The 26,465-nt window shown below is 35.2% G+C and overlaps 1 protein-coding gene across 1 annotated transcript in view; it reads left to right on the forward strand.

Annotated features, from left to right (window-relative positions):
- Positions 1-24,645, forward strand: part of LOC145688062 (prestin-like) — a 136,300-nt gene extending 111,655 nt beyond the window's left edge. The window contains exons 12-15 of the mRNA XM_081761769.1: positions 329-469; positions 4,838-4,960; positions 21,302-21,428; positions 24,165-24,645. Of these exons, the coding sequence (XP_081617895.1) occupies positions 329-469; positions 4,838-4,960; positions 21,302-21,428; positions 24,165-24,283 (510 nt within the window). The 3' untranslated portion in view covers positions 24,284-24,645. The remainder of the gene's footprint in view (positions 1-328; positions 470-4,837; positions 4,961-21,301; positions 21,429-24,164) is intronic.
- The last annotated feature ends 1,820 nt before the right edge of the window (positions 24,646-26,465 follow it).

Genomic DNA, 26,465 nt, shown 5'->3' on the forward strand with positions numbered 1-26,465 from the left:
CCCCCTCCCCCTCTGAGACCTCCTGGTTCGAAATTTGAAAAAAGGGCTTCGTCTTGATCTGGGGCCTGGGACAAAGTACCCCTGACCAAAATTTGGTAATTCTTGGTCCACTCGACTGGTCCTAGGCTGCAAACAGACAGACAGACAGACAGACAAACATACAAACAAACTCTTTATTTTATGTATATTAGATTCTTGTTTACTTTCTAAATAATAAATTTAGATTTTTTAATTTAGTGTTTTCACCTCATGGTCCGTAATTGCTTAAGGACATTATAAAAGTGACTACATTGCTGTTTTCATTACGTTATTTTCTTTACTCTTATAGGCTATTGAAATTCCCGGTGTCCGAATAATTCAAATTGCAGGTGGCCTTCATTTTGCCAACAGGGAAAATGTTAAGCGAAAGTTATATCGATTGACTGAGAGTAATCAGGACTGTGATATACAAAAGCCCGAGAAAAATGATGTGAGTTTTTTTCTTTTTTAGTATTTCTTTTTCAAAGGATAAATTATGATAGATTGTACTGGTCCAGTACTTATAAATCACAAATGACAATACGATGAAATAAACAGTGAGATATAAAAATCTCAAAAGGCGCATCGAATTGAGCTCTCTCCTTATCCCACAGAGCCTTCTACCATTTGTCCCCGGGTGACCACCTGAAAATTGTAAATCATTGTTTAAATTAATAAAACTGTCTTTGAAAAACAATCAACCCGGGGAATCATTATTCAACTGTTTTATCTGACTACACAAGAATTCACAACTAAATGTTAAGCATTTCATAAACGGTGACCACACGAAACACTTTTCTTTCTTTCTTTTTTTTTCTTTTTTTTCTTCTTTTTTTTATAAAAGTTGTTTCCTGTCCCACGAGCATTTCAATAATGTACCAAGTTACATACCGTAACTTTAACAATTTTTAGATGTTCCACGGGGCTCCAGACAAGGTCCTGTGGTACACACATAGGACTCCATTCGATGCGTCTTCCTACATTTTTTTTTTCTAAATCTCACTTCACGTATAATCCTTTTATCTCCAATCATTTGTAATTTATAAGCACTGGATGTTTTATCTGAAACACCCGGCATTTTTATTATTCTACTCGTGATTCTTGAAGCTCCAATATACCTTGTATCCACAAAATTAGGTAAGAGTCTTATATTTTCAATGTTTTGAGGGTAGATTACATCCTAAGGTCGTAGCAAGGGTAGACTGCATCTGAAAGTGACACGAAGAAGGGGGCACCAAGTGAGACTTGTATATATATATATATATATATATATATATATATATATATATATATATATATATATACGAAAGCTAAAAAAGAAAAAAAAAGTGAAATCTCCATTTCTTTAGAATTCATGTTCTATCAAGACGATATTGTTTTGAAAAGAAACCAACCAGCAAGAGGAGTACTCCAGACCCAGGAAGCGCCGATCCTAAGCCCAGCTGAATGATGAGAGTTGGCGTCAGGCATCCGATAGAAAAAAATGCCAGAACCATTATGGGAGATTGAGCATCTTAAAGGAAAGATTGAGGCTAGAGTACACCCCAGAAGCGACGCGCAGTCATGCGATAAGTGGGCAAGGAATACCGATTATGGACGAGTTTGGACAAACAGCTAGTCCAGAAGACAAGTGAGGCTAAGAACAAGAGACTCAGGGTAAGGATTGAAAACTTCGATATCGGAGCTTTGTATGGAAAGAGCAAGGACACTGGAGACCTGATGTAAAGAAGAAAAGCAAAGGTCGTATATTTACAAGGGACACGATGAAAAAGAAATAAAGCAAGAGAGCTAAGCGAAGGACACAATCCTACAGCTACAGTGGAACAAAAGGAAGAGAGAAGAATGAAGTTGTAATTTTTGTGACAAAGGAGTTAAAGGATGGTATGAGTAAAGTAAACAGGAAGAGCGATATGATTATGAGAGTTAAGCTGGAGTTAGGAGGTAACTTGGTGATCATACTATGTTGCCTATGCCCATCAAGTAAAGTGCAAGGAAAAAGAAAAAGAAAGCTTTTGGTTAGAGTTAGACTAGATGTTAATTGACGTACATGAGAATGAAGGATTAGTTGTTGGAGGCGACTTAAATTGCCATATGGGAAAGACCAAAGGACAGGAAGAAAGAGTGATAGTAAAGCGGAGCTTTGGAAATGGGAATGTAGATAGTGAAAAATAGTAGATCAAGAAATTGGATTCAATTTGGCTATAGTTAACGCCTATTTTGAGAAGCGAAACAACTCGCCTATAACTTACAAGAGAGAGGACAGAAGGAGTCAGATCGACTATATTATGTACCTCAGGAAATACATTAAGGAAGTGAGGGACAGCAAGGTGATAAAAGGAGAAAGTGTAGCCTCACACCATAGATTACTTATAGACTACTACGAGATAACAGTGGAGAAATACATGAAGCACATAGGATAGAGAGAGCAAACGATAACATGGTGGAGACTGAAAGAGGAAAAGGTTTTGCATCAAATAAAATCGGTAAGAGACGTGCAAGAATGGTGGAAGTTGAATAATCATACCTTGAGAAAAAAACGAAGGAGAATTGCTGGGATAACATCGGGGAAAGTACCACTACAAGGTGAGAAGATTGGTGATGGAACGAGGAAATTCAAGTGGCAATAAAGTATAAGAAAAAGAAGTAGGAAAGATCGGATGAAACATGGAGCGTGGAAAATAAACCAGCATTCAAGCTAGTAACTAAGAAGGCCAAAAGAGCTATGGCGATTGCAAAAACAAAGGCAATAAATGAAGCATATACAGATCTGGAAAACATAATAGAGACAAATAATTAACAGACACTATACAGAAAAGACTATTATGTAGACAAATAATGAGAATAGCCAAAGCATGAGAATAAAACATTCAAGTACATCATATCAATGAAGTAAATAAAAGACGACAAGGGTAAAGTGTTGCAAGACCAAAAGATTATCCAGGGCAGGTGCAGAGGCTATTTTAAGAAGCTACTAAATGAGAAGAACCAGAGGGAATACGCAATTAGGAAAATGTAAAACGGGCAGACAATGGGTGCTGATCAAATCTCCATAGATGTTTGGATAAGCTTAGGCAAATAAAAAATACATAGCGTATAGGATGTCATGAAAATGTTGCGGAAGTAAAATATACTGAATGAATGGAGGGAAAGTACGCTAATACCAACTTAAAAAGGTAAAGTTTTAAGTTACAGAGGAGTTAAATTAATATCCCCATACCATGAAGACCTGGGAAATAATAGTTGAAAGAAGGATATGACAAAAGACGACTTATTGAGAGGAATTGTTTCATGTAAGGAAGAGGAGCCACTGACGCGATATCTGCGTTGAGACAGTTGATGGAACGATATAGGGAGATGTAAGTGGTGTTGCACCTCGTTTTCATAGACTTGGAAAAGGCTTACAACATAGCGTCTAGATAAGGAGCATTGCGATGCATGAGAGAGGAGAAGGTTTCTGACAAATATTTACGGCTGATAAGAGACATGTACAAAGGAGCAGAGACCCAAGTGAAGAGTAGTGTGGATATGATAGAAGGTTTTCCTGTAGAAGTTGGTCTGCATCAGGGATTAGCTCTAAGTTCATATTTGCTCAATTTGGTAGTGGGTTTGTTGTCGAGGGAGGCAGGAAGCAGAGCACCATGGAGTATTCTGTTCGCGGTGATGTCGTTATATGCGAAACGTCAGAAGATAAGGCAAATAAGAGACTGGAGAAATGGAGAGGGGTGTTGGAAGAGAGAGGCATGAGGGTAAGTAGTACAACAACAGAATATATGGCACTAAGTAAATAAAACGGGCACGGTTAGAAAGAGAGAAATCACTACGTACCTCGAAACTTAAGTATTTTGGATCGTAACACGAACAGAATGGAAGAATACATACAGAAACCTGACACAGAATACTGTCACAGGCTGACTAAACTGAAGAAGGTTGAGCGGAGTAATGTGTGACATAAAAGTATGTTGCAAATAAAATACAGTATAAACGATAAATAAGACGGCAGTGTTTTACAGTAATAAACCTGGGAAATCACGAAGGTCCACGAAAGAAGATGAAAGTGGCTTAGATGAGAATGTTAAGATGTATGTGTGTGGTATGACCAGGAAATCTGGAATAAGGAATAATTATATAATATTCACTGCTAAGGTGAGACTTTCATGTAAAAAGTTTCAAGAATGGAGGCTGAGATAGCTTGGATATGTAGAACGAAGAAACGACGACTACGGTATAGATAATTGAAAAGCGGGAAGCACTAGAGGCAAGAGGAAGAGGATAAGACCCAATATGTGATGGAAGGACAAAAAAATCTGAGGGAGAGGAGATGGAGAATACAGGACCCCCAGGGTAGAAACGAATGGAGGAAAAGAATTAAAAACGGGAACTCCGACGAAAATATGGGGAAAAGCAAATACGAAGAAAAACACATTGTTTCACACGATATTGTCCAGCACAAACGCATTTAACTTGGAATCAATTCAAGAATTCTTCGCGGCAGAGGTAGGCAGCCTGCTGCTAAGCCATAATGATCCTTAAAACGAATGTTTGAGAGCCAGTGGATCGTCCATCAATAAATGAAAAATCTGAAAGTTAAAATGTAATGGATATTGTGAATTACTAAAGCACATTCAAAATTAGGTTATGTTCCGTTCTTTTTTTTTATTTTCTCTACTCTCTTGTTCTTCTTTTGCTTTTTATGAGCTATTTCACATTATTTTCTAAAATCTAAAGATAATAGATACAAAAAATGAACGCAATTCAAAATTTGTATAAGGATTCACATTTATTTTTATGAATTATAATCTGTTTACTTTTTTGTTTACAGAAGAACTCAGGAAATGTGGAGAATGGTAACAAGGATCCTTCCAAAGGACAAAAACAAAATCCAGTTAAAAAGGAAAATGATTACCTTTTGCAATCATCCATCAAAAGCGCCAAATATTCCGAGGTAAATATTTCTTCATGAGTATTGTACTTTGGTTGAAGGCTTCTAGATTACTGGTAGGGAGTTCGAGATTTATAATAAAATGATACCTTGCTTAAAATTACAATTGTAAACAAGTCTATATAAAACTGATGGCATATTCGTGAATAGTAATAAGTATTAAATATTCATCCCAAACGTTAATACAAATTCTTACTACACCTTAAAATTCATCAGTTTTGAAAATACATAAATAAATAAAATAAAAAGAAAGATTTTAAGTTATTGCTGTTACAAATCTAATATTTTGTGTCGTGCAAACTAATCTATTGTTCAGATAGTTGAAGTGTCTGTTCTTTCATCAGTAACAGATACTGTTGGTAGGGAACATTTGAAACATATATGAATCTCTGATTTCTGGCTAGGGAAACTCGACGACGTGAGTGCCAATTCAGTGGAGTTCCGTGATTCTTCCTGCGGTTGTACTTACACAAAATCTGACAGTTCACAGAAAGCCACTTGATTCTGCCGTATTCAACTTACTCCCTATTTCTTCACCCCTTCGGGATAGAATTTCCAACATTAATGCTATTAAATGGGATTTGGGCATTACGTTTATGTAATAGCACTAAAATACCAAATTTTGTTACTTTATGTCCAATGTTTTGAAACATACAATAAATATAAAATTTCTGTTCACATCCTGTTTTCCTGTTTACGAGAAATCCTCATGTACCAAGTTTCGTTACTTTATGTCCACTGGTTCAGAAGCAAGCGTAATAATATAGATTTTCCCTTTCCTCCATCTCTCGGTGCAGGATACCAAAAGAATATATACAAGTGAATGCGATGTCGTATTCTGTTTATTAGGAAGTCACAATGTATCAACTTTCATGTCTTTATGTAATAATACAAGTCTGTATTTATTTAAGCTTTTGTCGTTGTTTTTAAGTAAAGGTGACTCTGAATCAAAATTGTCCACTGATTCGGAGAATTACTATATAATTACTGTATCACGTTACGTGTTCTCACAATTCATAAACATGTAAAATGGATGTTTGTAAGGTTTCGTACATTCCAGAAAGATCTAAAATATGTGGATGGCTGCAAACATCTGTTAAAAAAGAAATGATTGATTGGTTAAAGTTTAATGGGGACACTAGCAGCGAAGCTATTTGTCGCCGTCACAACAAATTAATGTAAAAGACGTGGAATATCATATTTTGAAAGAAGAAAAAGCAAACTTATATTACATTGCCGGTTCATTCCTAGATCCTCTTAAAAGTTCCTTTTGACTTTTTTTTTCTGAACTCTTTATAACAACCAACAGTAAATGCTGACCATACTGGTCTTGACATGTCTTTCCCAGTATCTTAATTTCTTGATGAAACCTTTCTCCGTATTCCTCTATAAAATCACCTCGATTGCAGAAAAGTACTCGAGATATGCGTGAAGAAAACTCACTTCAATGGTTACATTATGTTGGTAATTTTTCAACAGCTCTTCCACGAAGTATTTTTTAGAAGTATAATTTTTGGCTTTTTCGTTCTCCAAAAAGTATATACTAATGAGAATGTATTCCAAGCTCATTCTCCAATCTCATTCATGATATTTTTGAAGGCTTTTGCTCCACTTACCTGTATTTGGACCTATAAAAATAACGCATTTTAATTATCTTACAACGGTACATTGTATATTTTGTACTAGGCTGGCTGATTTTTAATATCAGAAGAAGAGAAAGAAAATAATTATACTGTTAATATATAAATATGTTCATATGTCTGTATATGTTTTTAAATAATAAGGTTTTGGAACGCCGTTGGCAGGACAACCAGAAAAGAAAGATATAAATAAATGGAAGTGATTGCATAGAGGTTGTCGTCATTTTTTAATGGCTCAGGTTAATAATAATTAAAAAGGAACCAGTTTATATCGTTGTATATGGTGCCGAAACCCAGGATTGGAATGGAGAAATAGTTGTATCGTTTTGAAGAAAAGTAGAAGCGAGCAACATTGAGCCATGAATTCTTCAGACAACATAATGGACTTATTGATAGAATTGTCCCGACAAATCAAGAAACAGGCTCAGGACCAAGCACGACGTACCGATGAACAGTTTGCAAAGGTTAGACAACGTACCGATGAACAATTTGCAAAGCTGAACCAGCAACTGGTAAACTTGGACCAAAAGCTAGATCAATTGCAGCAATGCGATGATAAAAAGTTAGAGCAACCTTCAGCAGTGCAATAATGGCCAGCGGGATCAAATGCAGGAACTTTGGATAGGATTAGCCGAATGTTCGTATACGCATACTGCTGTATTGGTTAGATCGGATTATCCCGACTTCTCTCTTCGTTCGGATGTTTTTGACTGTTTTGCTGATAACACTGTTCAACAAATTTTGATCGAAAGTATGTAAATTCTTTGAAATTGCGATTTTTACATTCATTTAAGCATAATATGAAAGGAAATGATAATAGAAGAATTTTCTTAGCTCAGGTTGTGAAAAAAACGCCCTTGTACAACAGTAGCTGTATATGTACAAATGTATTAATATTTATAGAACATTTAAGCAAAATCCTTGTAAAAACCTACATTTCACTTTTTTTTAATCTATTTCACTGTGATGTGATAAGCTGGGGAGTTAAGAAGTACCCTAACCTATAGCTTTCTATACCCTTGTACTTCCTTTTTCAAAATTGCGCAAATACCAGTTTCACAGCGATACAGAAAATAAAGTAACCGTGGTCAAGTTAAACATTAACAATTCCGTAATAAAAATCAGTATTAACATCAAAACATGAAAAATATGTACAAATACCTTTTTGTGCAAGAACTACACTGCAATGTAGAAAAAAGTTTCAAGTGATCCCTTGTACAGGATTATGTTTATTTTATTTTGAGCGTCTTTGCTTGGCTTGCCTTTTGTAGGTTACATCTGGAGCATCCCTTGCAATAGCCCAACAGTAATCAGCCAATATGTTAGAATTCCACTTTCCCTCATATCTCTTCTCCATGGCTGCAATATCTTGATGGAAACGCTCAGCATGTTCGTCACTTACTGCTCCACAATATTCGGGAAAGAAGTCTAGATGTGAATGAAGAAAGTGGAGTTTCAGAGACATATTGCAACCAAGATTTTCGTAGCACAATAACAACTTTGCTACCAGTTGTTTGTAATTTGTTGCTCGGTGTCTTCCCAAGAACTGCGAACAAACACTCTTCAAGCTTTCCCACGCAGCTTTCTCCTCACTTTGGAGAATTTCGTCGAACTTGTGACCTTTAAATAGTTGCCTAATCTGTGGCCCTATGAAAACACCATCTTTAACTTTGGCATCACTTAATCGAGGGAATTGTCCTCTTAGATACTTATAGGCCTCATCCTCTTGGTTCATACTCTTAACAAAACTTTTCATAAGACCTAATTTAATATGTAGAGGGAGAAGCAAAATTCGGTTACGATCTACCAGTGGTTCATGCTGCACGTTTTTCACTCCCGGCTGAAGAGTTTCTCTGGTACTCCAATCACTTTTGCGGTAATGAGATCCACGATGTCTACTGTCCCATTCACATATAAAGCAACAATACTTTGTATACCCTAACTGCATACCTAGCAACAGTGCTATTACTTTAAGGTAACCACAAATGAGCCACAGAAAATCGTAATATTTAATGGCTTGAAGTAAACGTTTCAAGTTTTCATAAGATTCCTTCATATGAACTACGTAACCTACAGGAATTGAAGGAAGTTCATTTCCAATATGTAAAAGCACTGCCTTTAAACTCACCTTGGACGAATCTATAAAGAGCCTCCACTCCGTAGGTTCGTAATTAATTTTAAGTGCCCTCATGAGACTATTTACATCTGTACATGCCACAAGTGTGTCTTCCATAGTAAAAAATGAAGTGAACATCTTCTCCCTATTCCGATACACTGAAATATTTACTTTTTCCTGCAATAAATTCCATTGCTTTAAGCGTGACGCTAAAATTTCGGCTTTGCTTTTCGAGAGGTCCAAGTCTCTGATTAGATCACTTAGTTCCTCTTGAGTAAGTCTATGTGGTTCACATGGAGGTTCTTCTACAACAAACGTAGGGTCCTTCGAAGTACTTGATTCAGGAGCTTCAACTTCTTGATCATCATCAGAAAAAAGATCGTATTCTTTAGGTGGGTCAGGAACAGGTAGTCCTTCTCCATGTGGAACAGGGCGCATTGCAGAAGTAATGTTAGGATAGATCAAGGCTCGCTTCTTCTTCGTGGAAATTCCCTTCTTGACGGAAGGAACCATACAAAAATAACAGTCTCTGATGTGGTCGCTTGGCTCCCTCCAAATCATGGGCACTGCAAAAGGCATTGAGCGCCCCTTCCCATTAATCCAATTTCTTAGATTGCTGGCACAAGTGTTACACACAATGTGGGGTGCCCAAAATTTATCTTGGTCTCCAATTTTACAACCAAAGTAATATTGATAGGCTTTTCTTATTAGTGGTGTTATAGTCTGCTTTTGTGAGGAAAATGTCACTTCCCCACACACGTAGCAGAAGCTATCCGCACTGTTCACACAATTTCGCGGCATTTTTGTTTATTGAAATCCTTAAAATGTCACTTGAAATAGTTCCGACAACTATTTAAAAATATACATTCGAAATACCAGTATTTTTGCGTACTTGTAGTTGTATTTTTATGTCCTGCACTACACAAACGTCACACCCAAAACGCTGATAACTGCACTAAACCTGTCTTTTCTAACAATAGCAGAACACTACTGAGATAAGAAACACAATGAAACCAAGCGTTCATATAGTTTCTCCAGTGTTGCCGGATCAGTGTAACATTTTACCCCAAACGAAGCGAATATATTTATTTTTAAAGCGTTATTATTAGACATGCCTGTAAAACGAAAAGTAGAGCTAATATTCGAAAATAATTTTCAAATTCGTGATCAGCACCACAAAATCAATAAGAATTAGCTGATTTTGTTCAATTTACATTTTCGTTGTTGAACAGTGTAATGTGTATAAAAAAGGTTCTGGTAGGTATCAGTATGCGAAAAGTTATAATCATCCTCATCTTGAGAACGTTATTGACTATCTGCGTTCCCCGTATATCCAACATGATATTAATCCTGTGGTTCATGTAGCAGGAGATAACTTGATCCCAATATTTGTGAAATGCAGAAAGAAGACGTGTGTTTCCAACAGTGTTTGTATTGAGTGGCCGATTGAGTTGAATCTGTTGAACTGTGCATTCAACAAAAAGACCAGACTGGTGTTAGTTAACACTACGATGATGCTTTCACATAATGTAATGCAGTGCGTTAGTTTCCATCATCCAGGTGTGATGTTGCAAAGTTTTGGAAATCCATCAGTGATGCAACATATTGCTAGCTTGAATCAGACTAACATTAACCGAGACCAACTTCGATGTATTCATATGCGATTGAAGTGTGATTCTAATATGCAGGAAGATGTTAAATTCATATGTACCGGTGATTCAACCGTACCTAATAATCACAGAAGAAACAAAACCCGTGGTAGGACAAAGTACTGTGAGCATTGTGGAAAGAATAGATACAGGCATGTTAAGAGACACGATATCTCGACATCAGTAAAACGAAAGAGAACCAAACTTAATTTTACCGGTGATGCAAATGAACCTAATCATAGTAGTGACAGTGATAGTGATTGTGCATCCGAACCTAATTTTATCGATAACATGACGCAATCTAAACACAGCCGAAATAATACGATTTGTCAGAAACGCTGTTCAAATGGCAGGAACTACTTCGAAAATTCTCAACGTAAGAAACTAAGAACTGTAGAAGTAAAGAAAGCAAAAAACCGTATTCCGGTTTGTGACTTTCGATGCAACCCAAACAAATTCATTGGTCATGTAACTTAACCTAATGTACGGACGTCTGAAGGGACATATCAAATTGATTCTTAATATGGTCAAATGCCTTAATGTTATGTGTTTTCTTTGATATTTGTATTATCAATCACATTATTCATGTTCCATGTTATTGAAGTATATTTAAAAGCATCTTTGTAATGCTAGGGTATATATTGAAGTTAATAAGTTTTGTTTTCTATGAGGAATTTGATTTTCGATGTCAGAGGAGATCGTATTCAATTGATTTTGCTTTCATTATGATTTCGTTTGTTATTCGTATCTTATTCGAGTTCTATGATGTTAAAAAGACATTAATTATTATGTTATGTCCTGATTATCATCGATATTTCAATCTTAATCTATATTTTGTTTAACTATATCTTATATTCGATCATGTTGTGTTCAAAGAACAACTATATGAATATCATATACATCTTTTTCAAAACCTTCTTCATGATGCCCAAATAGATAATTGTTGGATTGCAACTAGTATGTAATGGCCCCGAAAAGGAACCAAATAACTTGTTAATCAAATTTCGAATGTACCTTATCGTCTTTGAAATGTATTAATGAATGAAGATGATGATAAAGTTTAAAATGAATATGATAATGAATATGATAATAATATGGTTATAGAATTAAATATGAAATATATGTATAATTATATGAATTGTAATTTTTAAGTATACGAGGTGCATTCGAAAACTCGAATGATTAACATGTTTATGTAAACGGTCCAGAATTCTTTTTTTTTTTTTTTTTTTTTTTATGAAAGTTAATGAATAAAAAGAAAAGTCCGTCGGGCGCCATAATATACAACGGTACATTGTATATTTTGTACTAGGCTGGCTGATTTTTAATATCAGAAGAAGAGAAAGAAAATAATTATACTGTTAATATATAAATATGTTCATATGTCTGTATATGTTTTTAAATAATAAGGTTTTGGAACGCCGTTGGCAGGACAACCAGAAAAGAAAGATATAAATAAATGGAAGTGATTGCATAGAGGTTGTCGTCATTTTTTAATGGCTCAGGTTAATAATAATTAAAAAGGAACCAGTTTATATCGTTGTAATCTCATGCGTGATTGGTGGTAAACCACGAAGTTACCTAAAGCAATTACTGATCCTGATTAAAGTACGGCAAATTGCTTCATCAAATCTAGTTTAATTTGTAACGGAGGGAACACACACAGGAATCGATCAATGGAGCTGAAATAGTTTTCTTTGTACCAGAGGCTTTTCTTACCAAAGTTTTTCTACGTACCCAGTAGTCTGACCGTGCCCCTGAGTCCCATTATTACAAGAAGCAAGGGAACTTGTTTTAACATGCCTGTTTTTCTAGTAAGAAGCCAAGTAAAAGTTCACACACACATTAACCAATTTTGTTTTTTGTACCGCATTTGGCCAACATTTTTTTTTTTAATTTCCATAGCTTTCCTTCAAAATCACCAAATGAGCCACTAGACTTGACGGGTAAATTTTCACGTTGTGCAATAGAACACCTTTTAAATTGAATTTGTTAAAATCAACGAAGAACTGCCAAGGTTCTGAATTACACGTATAAGAAACATTGTTGAATTTTATTCGTATAAAAATGTTGTGATAAGAGAGTAATCCTTCTTCGTGTTCGAAATATGAAATCAGCCCAATTCTCGGATCTTATATATGAAAATGTATTAATTTTACACAAATTCTTTGGTTTTAATCTATACCTAGTATTAAGTTCGTGTTGGTTAAAATGGCAGTAGCGTTGCTTTATGAATATTGTTAGGTTTCCTTACTTTTCCTGGTATGCAAAATAATCATCACCAAGAGCGGATTAAGGGCGGAACCAATGGAGCTCAGGCTCCGGGGCCCTCAGGTTCAGGGCCCCCCAAAATTCCTATCTTTAATACTAAAACATAGCAATCAACTGGCTTCAGACCCATGCTATTTTGTTTCCCGCTCGCTACGCTCGCGGTACCGCTAGATTTAAGTCTTCTTTCACCAGCGTCTTCACGATACTTATTTTGTGAGTGAGTGAGCTATTTTGGGCCTCTATTACGAACCAAATTATTAGCTTGTGGTGATAATTCCTTTCAAATATCTCTGTCATTACTTAGAGCAAATCCAGGAGGTTTTCCAAATCTCCTTAACAATAAAGCGCTCCTATTCAAATCAATTTGGGCTCTCTGAGACACTAAAAAGTTATTCTCTAACAGCGTGTCTTGGGAAAAATTACTTAACATGCAAAAAGCAAGATGAAATGTTCCCCATTAATTTTGAAACGTACAATCTCGTCTTGTTCATCAAAATATAATTCTGAGTAATTCCTTTTATTCATTTGTCGATATTCAATATCTTAGCCTTAGGTGAAATTAAATTCTCTCTAATTATTGGCATCTGAGAAGCAGAATCTAATACAGCATCAGCATTCTTATCTTCAATCAATAATAATATTAAGATCACATTTAATGGCATGGAGCACATTAAAATGTTACAGCATACTTCTAGCTGTTTCGGTGAACCCATGAGGTTGTGGAAGGGAGCAAAGAAAATTTATGCGCTGGTATTATTCGTAATACAGGGCCTCCTTGAAATAGCCGGCTCCAGGGCCGTAAAAGCCTTACTCCGCCCCTGATCATCGCTATTAAAAAAAGTAACAATCGTCACTTTGATTAGTTAGCTCGCGACACAGCATCAAATCCATTCTTCTATGTAAAACTGACTACACACCACCTTACTGAGACACTCAATTTGCATAAAAATGTGACGTATTGGCACAATACAAACTTTAGTTTCGTACTCAGCGATGTCAATTGCTTCCGAATGGCATCTTATTTTGAAAACAACAAAATTTCGTACTAGTGAAATAGTTGTTTCACTAGCCCTTTGAGATAGAATATCCAAAACTCATACAAGTAGATATGGTGTTCGACTACTACTGTGCCCCAAGAAGGCACGTTCTTTACTTACAGTACATGCAAAAAAAAAAAAAAAAAAAAAAAAAAAAAAAAAAAAAAAAAAAAAAAAAAAAACTCCCCGAATACTTAATTTGGGTAAGTGAATAAAAATAAGTGAATGAATATTTGTATTCTTCAGCGGTCGAATTCAGCCGATATGATCTTGTACGGTATACCAATAGTAAATGAAGATGCCAGACATCACACCACCTGTAGAAAAGTTAAAACAATGTCTACTACATAGTATATTGAGGTTATATCAAAATACACATTTATTCATTCGTCATCTGTTTCTTTGTTTTTCTTTCTCTCTCTTTTCTCTCTTTCTCTCATTTCTCCTTTCTTTCTCGCTTGTTTGAATTGCACCGGTGAGTTCAGTTTTTAGGAAACTATCATTTTTCAATTTATAAAATCATAATCTTCGACACATCTGTAACACTAAGTACTTTCTTCAGACATGTCTATTATAATAACATGTGATGACACGAATAGTTTTACAGTTTACGTGTAGGAAAAGTCAACAAAAAGGGCTCTTTAGTTTTGGTATTTTGGTAAAACAGGGGTAATAAAAAGCAACTTGTTGAAGTGAGCATTAAGAAAGCTTTTACTATAAGACTCAGTTGGAATTTGTGTGTCTGTCCGTCCGTCTGTTCCACAAGAAAACTCTCGTATAACTTATTTGTTTGGGGTTGCAATCCATCAAGTATAAGGAAGGTAAGAGGGGGTATAATCTACCCTATGTTACAGGTTTACACGTCCACATAAAAGACGATTTCCCAATATAAATTAAGTACTTAGAGTTATTATAATAGACATGTCTGAAGAAAGTACTTAGTGTTACAGATGTGTCCAAGATTATGATTTCATAAATTGAAAAATGATAAATAAATACATTTTAATAAGTTTCCTAAAAACTGAACTCACCGGTGCAATTCAAACAAGCGAGAAAGAAACACAGCATGTCCCAGAAGGAAGCGGCAATATTTTTGGAAATGGTAGTATGGGTGATTGTAAGAAAGAAAGAAAAAAAAAAAAAAACATATGAACATAGGTCCTAATCTCAACGGTTTGAGAGCTACAGGTTGTGAACCATTTTCGACTTTATATAGCATATTGTATTTACTCTACAGAGGTAAGACACGGCGAAATTGAAAGGTGATGGAATGACTTTTCAAACAGTATGCAACATGTGACAGTGGTATCTTTGGAAGGGAAGCTATTGAGGGAAATTTGGATAAGTTAAGGTTATTTAAAGAAATTGGATGGCAACACTGATCACCAAATATCCCTCAATAACTTCTCTTCCAAAGACACCATTGCCACATATTGCACATCTTGGAAAGGCCATTTCATCATATTTCAAATCCGCTACGTCTTACCTCTGCAGCAATATAAATTTTAAAAAGTATGCAATATAAATTAAAAATTGGTTCACAATCAGTAGTTCTCAAACCGTTGTGATTACTGAGGTTGTTCAGTCTACATTTTGCCAATTTCGATTTACCTAAAAATTTAGAAGAATCCATGGCGCCAGGTCCGTAAGTGCTCGATGTGTTTCCCTTGGTTCCTAACAATAGCCCTACAGCGTAATTTCCTCTGTAATAGGCTTCTCTGAAGAACTGGGAAAGGAATCTTGTCCCATTTCCTTTGCACAGCTTTCCAAAGTCCTTCCACAGTTGTCACATGCCGTTTCCCCAAAGCGCGCTTCAGCAATCCAAATCCACAATAGTCCATAGGACTTGCATCTGGAGATTTAACAGGTACCTCATTGAAAGGTATCACCTGTATACCACCTCCTCCATCTCCCTGTGGAATGCGAGGGACGATCGTGAGGTATGTGATGAGGCTTTGTCCATGTGAATGCGCACCAGACTGGCGTTATTTTCGTACATTCTTGGAATCTCATGCTCGTAGATCGGCCGCATGATCTGCTCCTGAAAATACTGCGAATTTATTTTGCAGTTCTTCGCCACCCTACGAATCTTCAGTTTACCTTGGTAACAGTAGCCAGTAACGACCATGAACCCTTTTGGGAAGGATTCTTTACAGACACGGACCCACCTTCTGAAGTTCTTGGCGCCTTTCTCTCGGTACATGATGGCTCTCGGTTTGCCGCAGTCGGAAAGGTAAATCCATGCTTCATCGAGCGTTACGACGTACATCCACTTTTGTTTCGCCAGATGCTGTTCGTACAGCTTCCGGGCGTTACACTTTCGTTCCTTTTGGTGGGCATCAGTGAGAAGATGGTCGCGAGCTTTCATGACTTTTTCCAGCTTGAGTTGATGGTGTAACCTCCGGCTCATAGTCCTCAAAGACACGTCAAGACGATTAGCTATACACCTTTGTGTTGGCGGATTTTCTTGCATTGCCATTTTGCAAAGTTTCCTCTGCATGGTGGAGGTGGCCTTGGTGCATTCCCGCTTCCTAGGAAGCTTCGTTGGTGATCCAAATGGTGGAGCTTCGTTGCCCTTGTACTTTTTAATAACATTTTTATTCCACTTAAACTGATGTTGCAACCATTCTTCTTGCACTGTTTTCTAATGACAGAAACACTAAAGTGGGCGTCATAAAGAGCCGCAACATAGCCTTACCAAAACCGGCATAGTTTGGGCGGCATTTTGGTCAGAGAGCGGAAACCCACACACTTGGAAACAAATTTAACATAACACTCACAACATTGGTCCTGTTTTATGCGTTATTGTCGTCCGCGCGGTAAAACAACTCCGTTCCCAGGAAGCCACTGCACAACATTGCAGGACGCCACGAGCCAGGTCGAGTGAGTCCATTCTGCCCGGGAGGGAGAAGGAACGAAATCGGCCAAACGTAGGCTGAACAACCTCTGTAGGACCCATGTTTATATGAACTTTTTGGCTTAGAATCACCCATACTACCATTTTCCGAAGTATTGGCCCTTCCTCCTGGGACACCCTATATATATATATATATATATATATATATATATATATATATATATATATATATATATATATATTGTCAACCCCCCTGAGTGAGTGCCTTATTAGCAAGTGCGTAGCTCGAAGGTTCAGGGAGATTGTCCTCCGAACATTTTCCATAATGTCCGGGAATCGATACACGTCGTAAGTCTCACCGTCTCTTTACCATGTCAACTTTTATAGTACTATAGCATATGTTATGAGTGAAATGAAACATGAACGCGTACTATTGAATTAGGTATTTCTTGTAAAGCATTAAGATTTATGTGTAGTGTCTATGTTTAAGAATAATTAGTTAATTGTCAGATCACATAAGATAGACCGTTGGCTATTCACTCAACTGAGGGCAACTCGAGATGTAATACCACATACCTGAAGTTGATGGAATCGAACTCATGGACTCTGAGTTCAGTCTTTGCGTTGATTCACAGTGGAAGGATGTCCACTGTTAAAGACTCGCTGTTGATCCTATACGGGCTCCTGGTGATTGATCCAAGACGGATCCTCAACAACTCATCCTCTGGGACTGATCCTTTGGACTGATGCTCACGGACTGATCCTGATTCTCTTTGACATAACCTTTTTATGTCGTCCTCTAGAAGATGATGTTGTGGTTTCTTTCCTTACCAAATTTTGATGTTATTACATCTCTTTGCTGAAACCGTAGTTTCTACATTGTCTCTCAGTGATCAAATTTCCAAACAGTCTACGTTTGCGATTTCCACAATTTTACCCAACTCTTAGAATGTGTTAGTGTTAACAGAAATTTACAAAGTTTTACAATTTAATCTTTTCTCAATGTTTGTTGACATTGTGATGACACGTGCAGACTCGTGTCTGTATCGTTACTTCATTCAAAACAAAACAAACATAAACATAATGTAATCTTATTTGGTAACTAGTCTGTCTGCATTATTTCTTACTTCTGAAATGCAAGCCAATTTAAAATATAATTTATTTTTCATCTTTAACTTTAAATAGCCAAATAAATGAATTTAACATAGAGAATATATATCCAAATTTAACGTTCCTTTACAATATATACAGGGTGGTAGGTAACTCCACCGACAAACTTTGGAAGGTGATTCCTTATATGAAATGAAAGAAAAAAGTTCTGATAAACATAGGTCGAAAAACGTCTCCTTTCAGAGTTATGAACCGCCGAAAATTGGAAAAATCATGTTTCGAAACGCCCTGCCTTATAAACTATATGACCTATCCCAAGCGGTTTAAGGAATTACACAGGAACTAGTATGTGATCTATCTAAATATCCATGTTCTACCGTGGTCCGTTATCGGCGAAACGAACGCGCCATTAGTACTTAAAGGAGTATCCCTATACCTCAACTTCCTTTTTACAGTTCGTTTCGCCGATAACGGACCACGGTAGAACATGGATATTTAGATAGAGTACATACTACTTCCTTTGTAACTCCTTAAACCGCTTGGGATCGGTCCTGTAGTTTCTAAGGCAGAGCGTTTCGAAACGTGAATTTTCGAATTTTCGGCGGCTCATAACTCTGAGAGGAGACGTTTTTCGTCCCATGTTTATTAAAACTTTTCTCTTTCATTTCATATAAGGAATCACCTCCCAAAGTTTGTCGGTGGAGTTACCTACCACCCTTATATATATATATATATATATATATATATATATATATATATATATATATATATATATATATTCGATTATGACAAAACTTAGTATCTTGGTGTATATTTTCTTTATGGTATTGTGAATAACCCCACATTTGGGGTTAAAATCTGCCAAGAATATAAATGTCATTCATCCTCCTTTCACCCTCATTTCGTAAATATGTTCCACGATAATTTTAATTAAAAAGTGTTCGATTTTGACGTAATATATTATACTTTTTCTCTAAGGTTTCCTAATCATCCCCTCTGCAGGGAGTTAGAATCAATAAATAATATAGTAGTAGATTTACCATCCTGGCCCTATTCCCTTTGATTTCTTTTAGAGTTCAATGATAAATTTTCTAAAATTAATTCATTTTCACACAATATAATGTACGTTTTCTTTTACCCTTTTCCGTTATTCCCAGTGCTTGGGATTAAAAGTAGCTAAGAATGAGCGGTGAATTTAACCCCTCTCATGTGGTATTGATCCCTCCTCCTCCCCCAATTTAAAAATATATATTCCTGATTATTTCCGTTACAACTCTTCGATTTTAGTGTAATATATTGTACATATTCATTAAGACTTCCCAACCATTCACCCTACATGGAGGTGAAATCATTAAAAAATAACGAAGTGATATATACCCCCCCCCCTTGATTTTTTTTAATGTTTCACGATAACTTATCTAAAATTCTTTCGGTATTTATGCAATATTATGAATATTAATATTTTCTTTGACTTTCCTTGGGTTTTAAATCAGTTGAGAATGAGCGATGAATCTATTCCCCGCATGTTGTATGGATTACTCCTCTCCCCAGTTAAAACATATTTCACAATAATTTTCGTTTTTTTTTTTTTTTTGTAAAAAAAGAAAAAAAAAACTTTGAAGGAATACGACGCATATTTTCTTTGAGCTTCTCACAATGATTCCTATTGAATTGTGTTTTAGAGAGATCAGTGAAAAATAAAAGATGTATTCTTTCTGATGTCCGATTTATTCAAGAAACACGATAACTTTTATAAACCACCACCACTATTTTATCATCCTGACACCTATAATATGTGACAGTTTCACAACATTCTAAAATTACTTTAACTAAATAGCAAGTTGCATTGTGTATGGTTCAAATCGTATGCGAATTGAATTGTGTATGGTATATTTCGTATCCAGCTGAAATTAAATATGTTCCTTTAGAGGATGTACATAATAACTTCATTTATGATGATAGATAAAAAAAAAAAATGAATATTTCTTCCGCTATTCAGTTTTTTGCGTTTTGTGAATCTGGCAGCGCTGCTTGGGCTGAAGTTAATCGAGTTTGAAGAGGTCAAATCTTTGATTTTTTTTTTTTTTTTTAATAAGGTATATTTTTGTATTGATGAGAAGACATTGAATAATGTAAGGTATTATTATTTTGCTGGACATTAGGAATATAATGCTACACATTTCAAATACATGTTTTTAGAGTGATATAATAAAAAAAAATATAAATTTATTTTAGTAATAAAATAATGTAATTCAGTTATCCTTTTCATAAAATTGAGAGATCTTTATGTCATTTGTTGTAGTATTACTAATACAGCATTCAATAACAGCAAAATTTAAGTAGAAAATTAAAAATATATATTTTTGTTAAACAGAAGTAATAGTAGACGTGAATTAAAATGTTTTATGGATCTAGTTATTATATTGATGGTTATTGAAAATAAGCACACACTTGGAAGTTAAGGGTAATATTGTCTCACCTTGAAAGATGAGCCATAGATGTTTATAGAATGCTTAAATATAATGAAAATTCCAGTAAAGATAAAGAATATGGAGGCACTTTATAAAATTCTTTCACATTACTATTCTTGCTTTCAATACGTGCGTTAATATATTTCCGGTAGTTTTTCTTTTGTAGCATGCGCAAATAATTGCTTAGAGATATGCCTAATATGCCTGCAGATTCATATACCCCCGATTTTAAATAAATATTTTCAGTGGATTTTTTCTGAAAAAAAAAGGAATCGATTTTTATAGTACATAGAAGGTGTTTTGTTGGAAGTTGTAGATATACTCATGTAGTTTGGAGTTAGTAGGAGGAAAAAGAGAGAATCGCCCTCCTCAACAATGTAGAACATCACTAGTTTACTAACTTCTTATAAATGATACCGAATACAGGTCTTAGCATAGAGAATATTTATTCCAATCCGACCTATGGTATTTTCTGAAGCAAGAAGCTTTCATATACCAAATTTTGAGCTTTCATTTTCTAGCAGTTCAAGAGAAACATTTGATAATCAGAATCACATTTTACATTGCTGCTTATTTCTATGAAGTCAAAATGTGATGATAGTGACCTCTAAAAATCTGCTGAAGACTCTAAAGAGGAAACATACATTTATGACTCGCTAGCAACAAACCGACAAAGGGAAGGAAAGACAAAGTGGAAAACTGTCTTGTAACCCGAAGTCGAGGCATTTTTTCTTGCAGCAAGCGACCTTTCAAAGAAAAGTTTCTTGAAATAATAGTAATATATATTTTTTTAGCTTATTCCTTATTTTAGCTTCTGTGATTATAATGAAAGATGCAAAGATGCATTGCAGTTTGCGATACATTTTTCAATTTGTATCGTATTTCCATGGTTTTTCATCGCAGACTGCTGTGAGATACCACTTTAAAAAAAAAAAAAAAAAAAAAAAAACTCAGTAATACACATACATATCCCAGTCATCGGAATTTTATGTATATCATACTAGATAAATCTAATCTGAAAGAAGTCCATCTCGTATGAGCAATGCGTTGCAAACTTGCCATGAGTGTGGGTAGTGGAGTATTTATATAGAGTGCATTCTATGAACGATGAACATTAACTTTCGTTAAAGAGTATTCAATGATCAGCATAACGCAATACAATTTAATTTAATTCAATGTGAAATACTTTTTAGGTTCATTTTGTCATACTGGACATGATGTCTGTATGCTTTGTGGATCCGTCTGCAGTTAAAACATTATCAATCATATATCAGGAGTTGAAGAGAAAGAATATTGTTTTCTGTATGGCTGAATGTACAGGTAATAAGTAATTTAAACCTACTTTTAAGAAAATTAAAATCTAAGTTTGTAAGTTTCCACAATAAAAGTGAAATATTCTTTTTTAAATCTTTTTGCTTTGCATTGCAAGCTTAATACAACAAAGCCTCTCGAACATGTGGAGTAGCTTCAAAAGCATTCCAGAATACATAATTTTAACTTACATAAACAATATACAGTAAAATAATCTTAATTACCTTTTTTCTCAAGGTTGGTGGAAGTCATTCTTCGAAATCTCTTTGAATTTATGTATCACTAACTCATGCTCACCACGTTTCAGTCTTCAACTTTATATTTGAAGTCCTTATGGGGTTTTTCAAAAGTCCTCAAATAAGGAATTAAACTATAATCAGGTTAATTACAAGGAAGTAATAATAGAGGCTCTTTGAAGCCTCCACAGATCAACTATGGAGTTTGTCAGAATTTATATATCCCTGACAACCGCATGAGTTAAGTGGTGTAAATCTTTCCCTAACTTACATAGTAATGAGAATGACATACATTGTCTGCTCTTTTATATAACTGGCCAGAACCCAAACGCAGGAGAGTTGTCCATTCTGACTCGACATGCTCCTAAAATTTGTCTTTCCATACAATTATTCGTTTTATTGTGCCGCGCTGGCTCAGTGGTAGAGCGTTCACCTCTGGCGCATGGGGTCCCTGGTTCGATCCCAGCTCGCGCCAAGTGAACTTTGTGGTGGACAAACACCGTGTGCGTGGGTTTTCTCGGGGTTCTCCCATTTCCTTCCACTTCCATCATTTTATTCATTTCTCATCATCACCGTCCCCTTTAGCATAACAGTGAGACGTAAAACTCAAAGATTTCTTTTTTTCATTTTTTTACAATTATTCGTTTTATATAAAACTTATCTTCATTAATATCATAGTTATTATCTTTTATAAATGTTTCGATAGGTCTGATGATGGGATTTCATTTTAGTATTTCTGATGTGTTTTTCAACCTAATGTTTATATTTCTTTTCGTATTTCATATATAACTTCTTCCACATAAGCACGTAACCAGATATATCCTGGCTTTGTTTATTGATTGTAAAGTGATTTTAAAACTTCATTAAAAATAACTCCTTAGTTTTTTTTTTTTTTTCTGATTTAACACGATAATTTAATATTATGTGTGTGAAGCTTGAAATAGAGAGAAAGAGGACGAGATTTTATTGAAAAGACAGGAATTTTTCAGAATTTTTCAAGAGTGATTTGTCAAAAACTGGTTTATGTGTTCGGGGGTTAAATACCATTAACATTTTCAAAATTCTCAAGGAGGTAAGACCATTGTTCGCTATACAGTCCTTGTTGTTTTTAAAGTTTTTTTTTTTTGTCAGGAAGTGGGTTTTGTGGTGGGTATATTTTGTTTCTGTAGTAGCTAAATCATTTTGTGATGTCTTTATGAGTTACTTATCTCCAAGTTACACTGTGTGAAAGAAGACTTCACTGGCAGATACAAGTGAAAGCATGGAAGAAAGATCTTTTATGCCTTATTTTCTAATAAGTTAAAAAAATCCTTTTACATAGAGAATAACGCAAATTAAAAAAAAAAAAAAAATAGAAGGAATATTCCATTTTGTAGAAGTATTGTTTGTTATTTATGAATGCCAAAATGAAAAGTTCTTCTGCTGACAGATTTTGTCTCGTCTAATATCAAGAAGAATGTGCAACTGTAGGCTAGTTGGATTTAAACAATTGTAATGTGTTGTTATTCCCCGTGAGGTAAGGAAAATATTATACTTTGTGTGGTGAAGTAATGTAACTCTAATGAATTACATTTTGAAAGTAAGTTCCCCAAGACAAGACTGTTTCCTTCAGCTTTATTGTAATTGAATAATTATTTGGTATCCTTATCAAAGTTTTTTCTAAAATTAGTATCAAATTTTTCTCTTTCTTCTTGCAAATAACATATTTTATATTATTGAACCAACTGATCAAGATTTTCTCTTCATAACCATTCTTTTAACCTATCTCCATTAAATATTCATTAAATATGGTTCACCTCATTACCGATGGTAATTTACGAAAACAGTTGTGCTATTCATGAACTTGTGATTTCCACACTATACGCTTTAACGTTTCCGACATTTTTGATCGATAAAATAAAATTTGATATTTGAACATTGTTTAGTGAGAGATGTTTTGAACTATAATATTATTCCTCACGCGTCACTTAAGCCGATGGTACTGAGGATGAAAATTAACCAAGAAAGTGATACCAGCATGTTGTGAGCCATTGATATGTACCAGCGAATAAAGCGATACAACTAATTTTTCTGTCACGATTTCATTTTAAATAGTAATCATCGATTCTGGGAAGTTCTTAAAGTTTGTTCTTAGAACTTTCATATAGAAAATTCCTGTCTATTGTAGAACATCTCGTATTCCAGTCATTCCTGATATGTTTACAACAAGATTTTAATTAAAGTGTATCCTGGTCTGAAACGAAATATAATTTGGTTCAATTACATTCCTACTTAAAGAAATCAACATTTTCTATTTGTTGTGCTGTTTCAAGTGATGAATGTGGAGGTGAAGTACTTTCATTATAATAGTACGAAATTTAGTATCAAGGTTTTACAGCTCTTTATTTTTGCAAACGAGGACTGACTTTGCAAATTGTATAAAAATGTTTTATTATTAATATTTTGATAGAATAGCGTAGGTTTTACATATTTTTCTTTATTTTAATATGAAACATTTTTATAATTACAGCTAATGTATATGAGATGCTCCAAAAGTGTGACTTCTTCAAGGAATTTCCGGATAGTCAACTTTTCCCGACGGTTCATGATGCTGTACTCTTCGCTCAGCACATGACAATAAAACCATGAATCTCGTATGGAAGATTAGAAGAACATTAGAAGACTTAGTAATGACGATCTGGAAAGAAAACTTGTTTTCTAATCTATTTTTTTATGACGTACTTTAGATATATTTTTGTATTTTGAGGTACAAACACATTTGTTCGTTTAGAACTTCCTAGAAGACAGTATTATTGTTACTAGTAAGCAATTTTGCAACGAGGATTTTGTCAAGTAATTTTGTAGTAGCACAAACTAAAAGAAATGTGACCTGCTGGAAAAGATCTGATGATAACTGTGATCTATTTTTTTCCTAATTGCATACAAGAAGCTATGTATTTTTGTGCTCAAGTACTTCAAATAAATATGTTTTTATGATTAATTTACAAGAATAGTTTTTCTACACATATATAACACTTTTACATAGCATCAGGAGGTTAACATAAAATTGAACGTTTTTCTGTTCGTCATTTATGTGAACTACTTGTTTTTAATTGCCAAATTGCCCGCGCAATTTATCATCCGAATGAAATTAAAAGCGTTCATATACTTTTAAAGACACACACCTTTTTAAAAAATGAAAACAAATTTTAAAGTTATAATAAAAATTTTCACAAATTCAAAAACATAAGAATGAAGCAAAATGGCTGAGTAGACAAATGATAACACGCAATCGTCGTAGACAACCAAGTAATAGCGAAGGAGTGAAATCCATTAATGTGACTGCTTGTTATTAGAAATTACCGTGACGCATATAATAAAAGACTGAGACGTTTGTTGTTTGCTTTTAAGACTTGTTATACGATATGTAGGTTTGTCAAATTTACGAAGGAAAATCGCAAAAACTTTGCGCCTACTGCTTTTTTTTTTATTTTGAGCGTATAATACATTTTTTAATATAAAATCGTGGGATACGAACTATGAGGTATGCTTTTCTTGGAACGGCCTCACAATGAAACTTCCGATTTCTTCCACGGCACTGCTATTAGTTGCTAAAGATGGCTAGAGTGTTCAGGGCGTCCACACGAAGCGTTATTAGTTTTCTATAGTGCAAGGACACACAGCCACAGATACCCACAAGGAAGTGGAGCCGGTGTATGAAGGCAAGTATTTAGCAGTGGGAAGTGTGCAGTGGTGTTCCAAGAAGTTTGAAAGTGGACGAGAAAATATCCCGAATAATGAGCGACCAGGCTAACCTCGTTTCTCACACCGGTCAACATTACGTGTGTTGACTAAATAGTGAAAGCGGATTAACGTGTTCATCTGAAGGATACTACCAGGAAAGTTAACGTTTCCTATATTAGTATTTATGACATTTCCACGATTCGTTCGGATACCGCAAGGTATCATGTTGGTGGATTCGTAAGCTTCTTAATGCTCTCAACAAGAGCAAGCGAATGATCATTCAGTGAATCATTTGCAGGTTTTTTTTTTTTTTTTTTTCGAGAAGGGCGACGGTTTCTTGGATCTTATTGTTATTGGTGACGAAACGCGTATACTGCTTTACACTCCCAAGTCTTCACAGTAGAGCATGGTCTGGAAACATACCAGCTCGGCAGTAACGAAGAAATTCCGAACACCGTTGACCGGTAAACTGGTGCTCACAGTGTTAAGGGATAGTTGGAGACCACTCCTATTGTATTTACTGGCATGAGATGAAACTATTAACGCAAAACGCTATTATCGTACAGTCTTTCATCTGCGTGCAGTCATTAGGAAAATGTGTCAGGGTGTTCGGGATGTTGGAAATATGTTTTTTCTCCATGAAAATGTAAAACCGCTCGTGGCGAATAAAACTTCACTCTTGGTAGTTTGAGATTATGGAGCATCTTCCCTTACAACCCATACCTTGCCGATGTGATTTCCATCTTTCCGATCTATTGAAGAAGGTTTTGGTAGAGCAGAGGTTCACGAACGGCACCGAAGAGCAGAACGTTGTTTGTCGTTGGTTCTATGATCAGCCGGCCGCTTTTCTACGCAGCAGTCCTTAAGAAATCTGAGGTGCAGTGGAACAAGTGCTTCAACAGGTCTGGTGATTATATGGAAAAATAGACAAACATGCGTAGAATATTGTGTATATCCTGTTTTTCATTTATTATTTGTAATCTGGCAATATATCAGTAGGCGCAAAGATTGCTCCTCGTATTTAAAAAGTCATAACATACATGCACAAAACAGATTTTTAGTATGATAAAATAAGATTTTCAAAATA

The sequence above is a fragment of the Thermobia domestica genome, chromosome 6 (assembly GCF_964235325.1).
Source record: "Thermobia domestica chromosome 6, izTheDome1.hap1.1, whole genome shotgun sequence".
NCBI lineage: Eukaryota > Metazoa > Arthropoda > Insecta > Zygentoma > Lepismatidae > Thermobia > Thermobia domestica.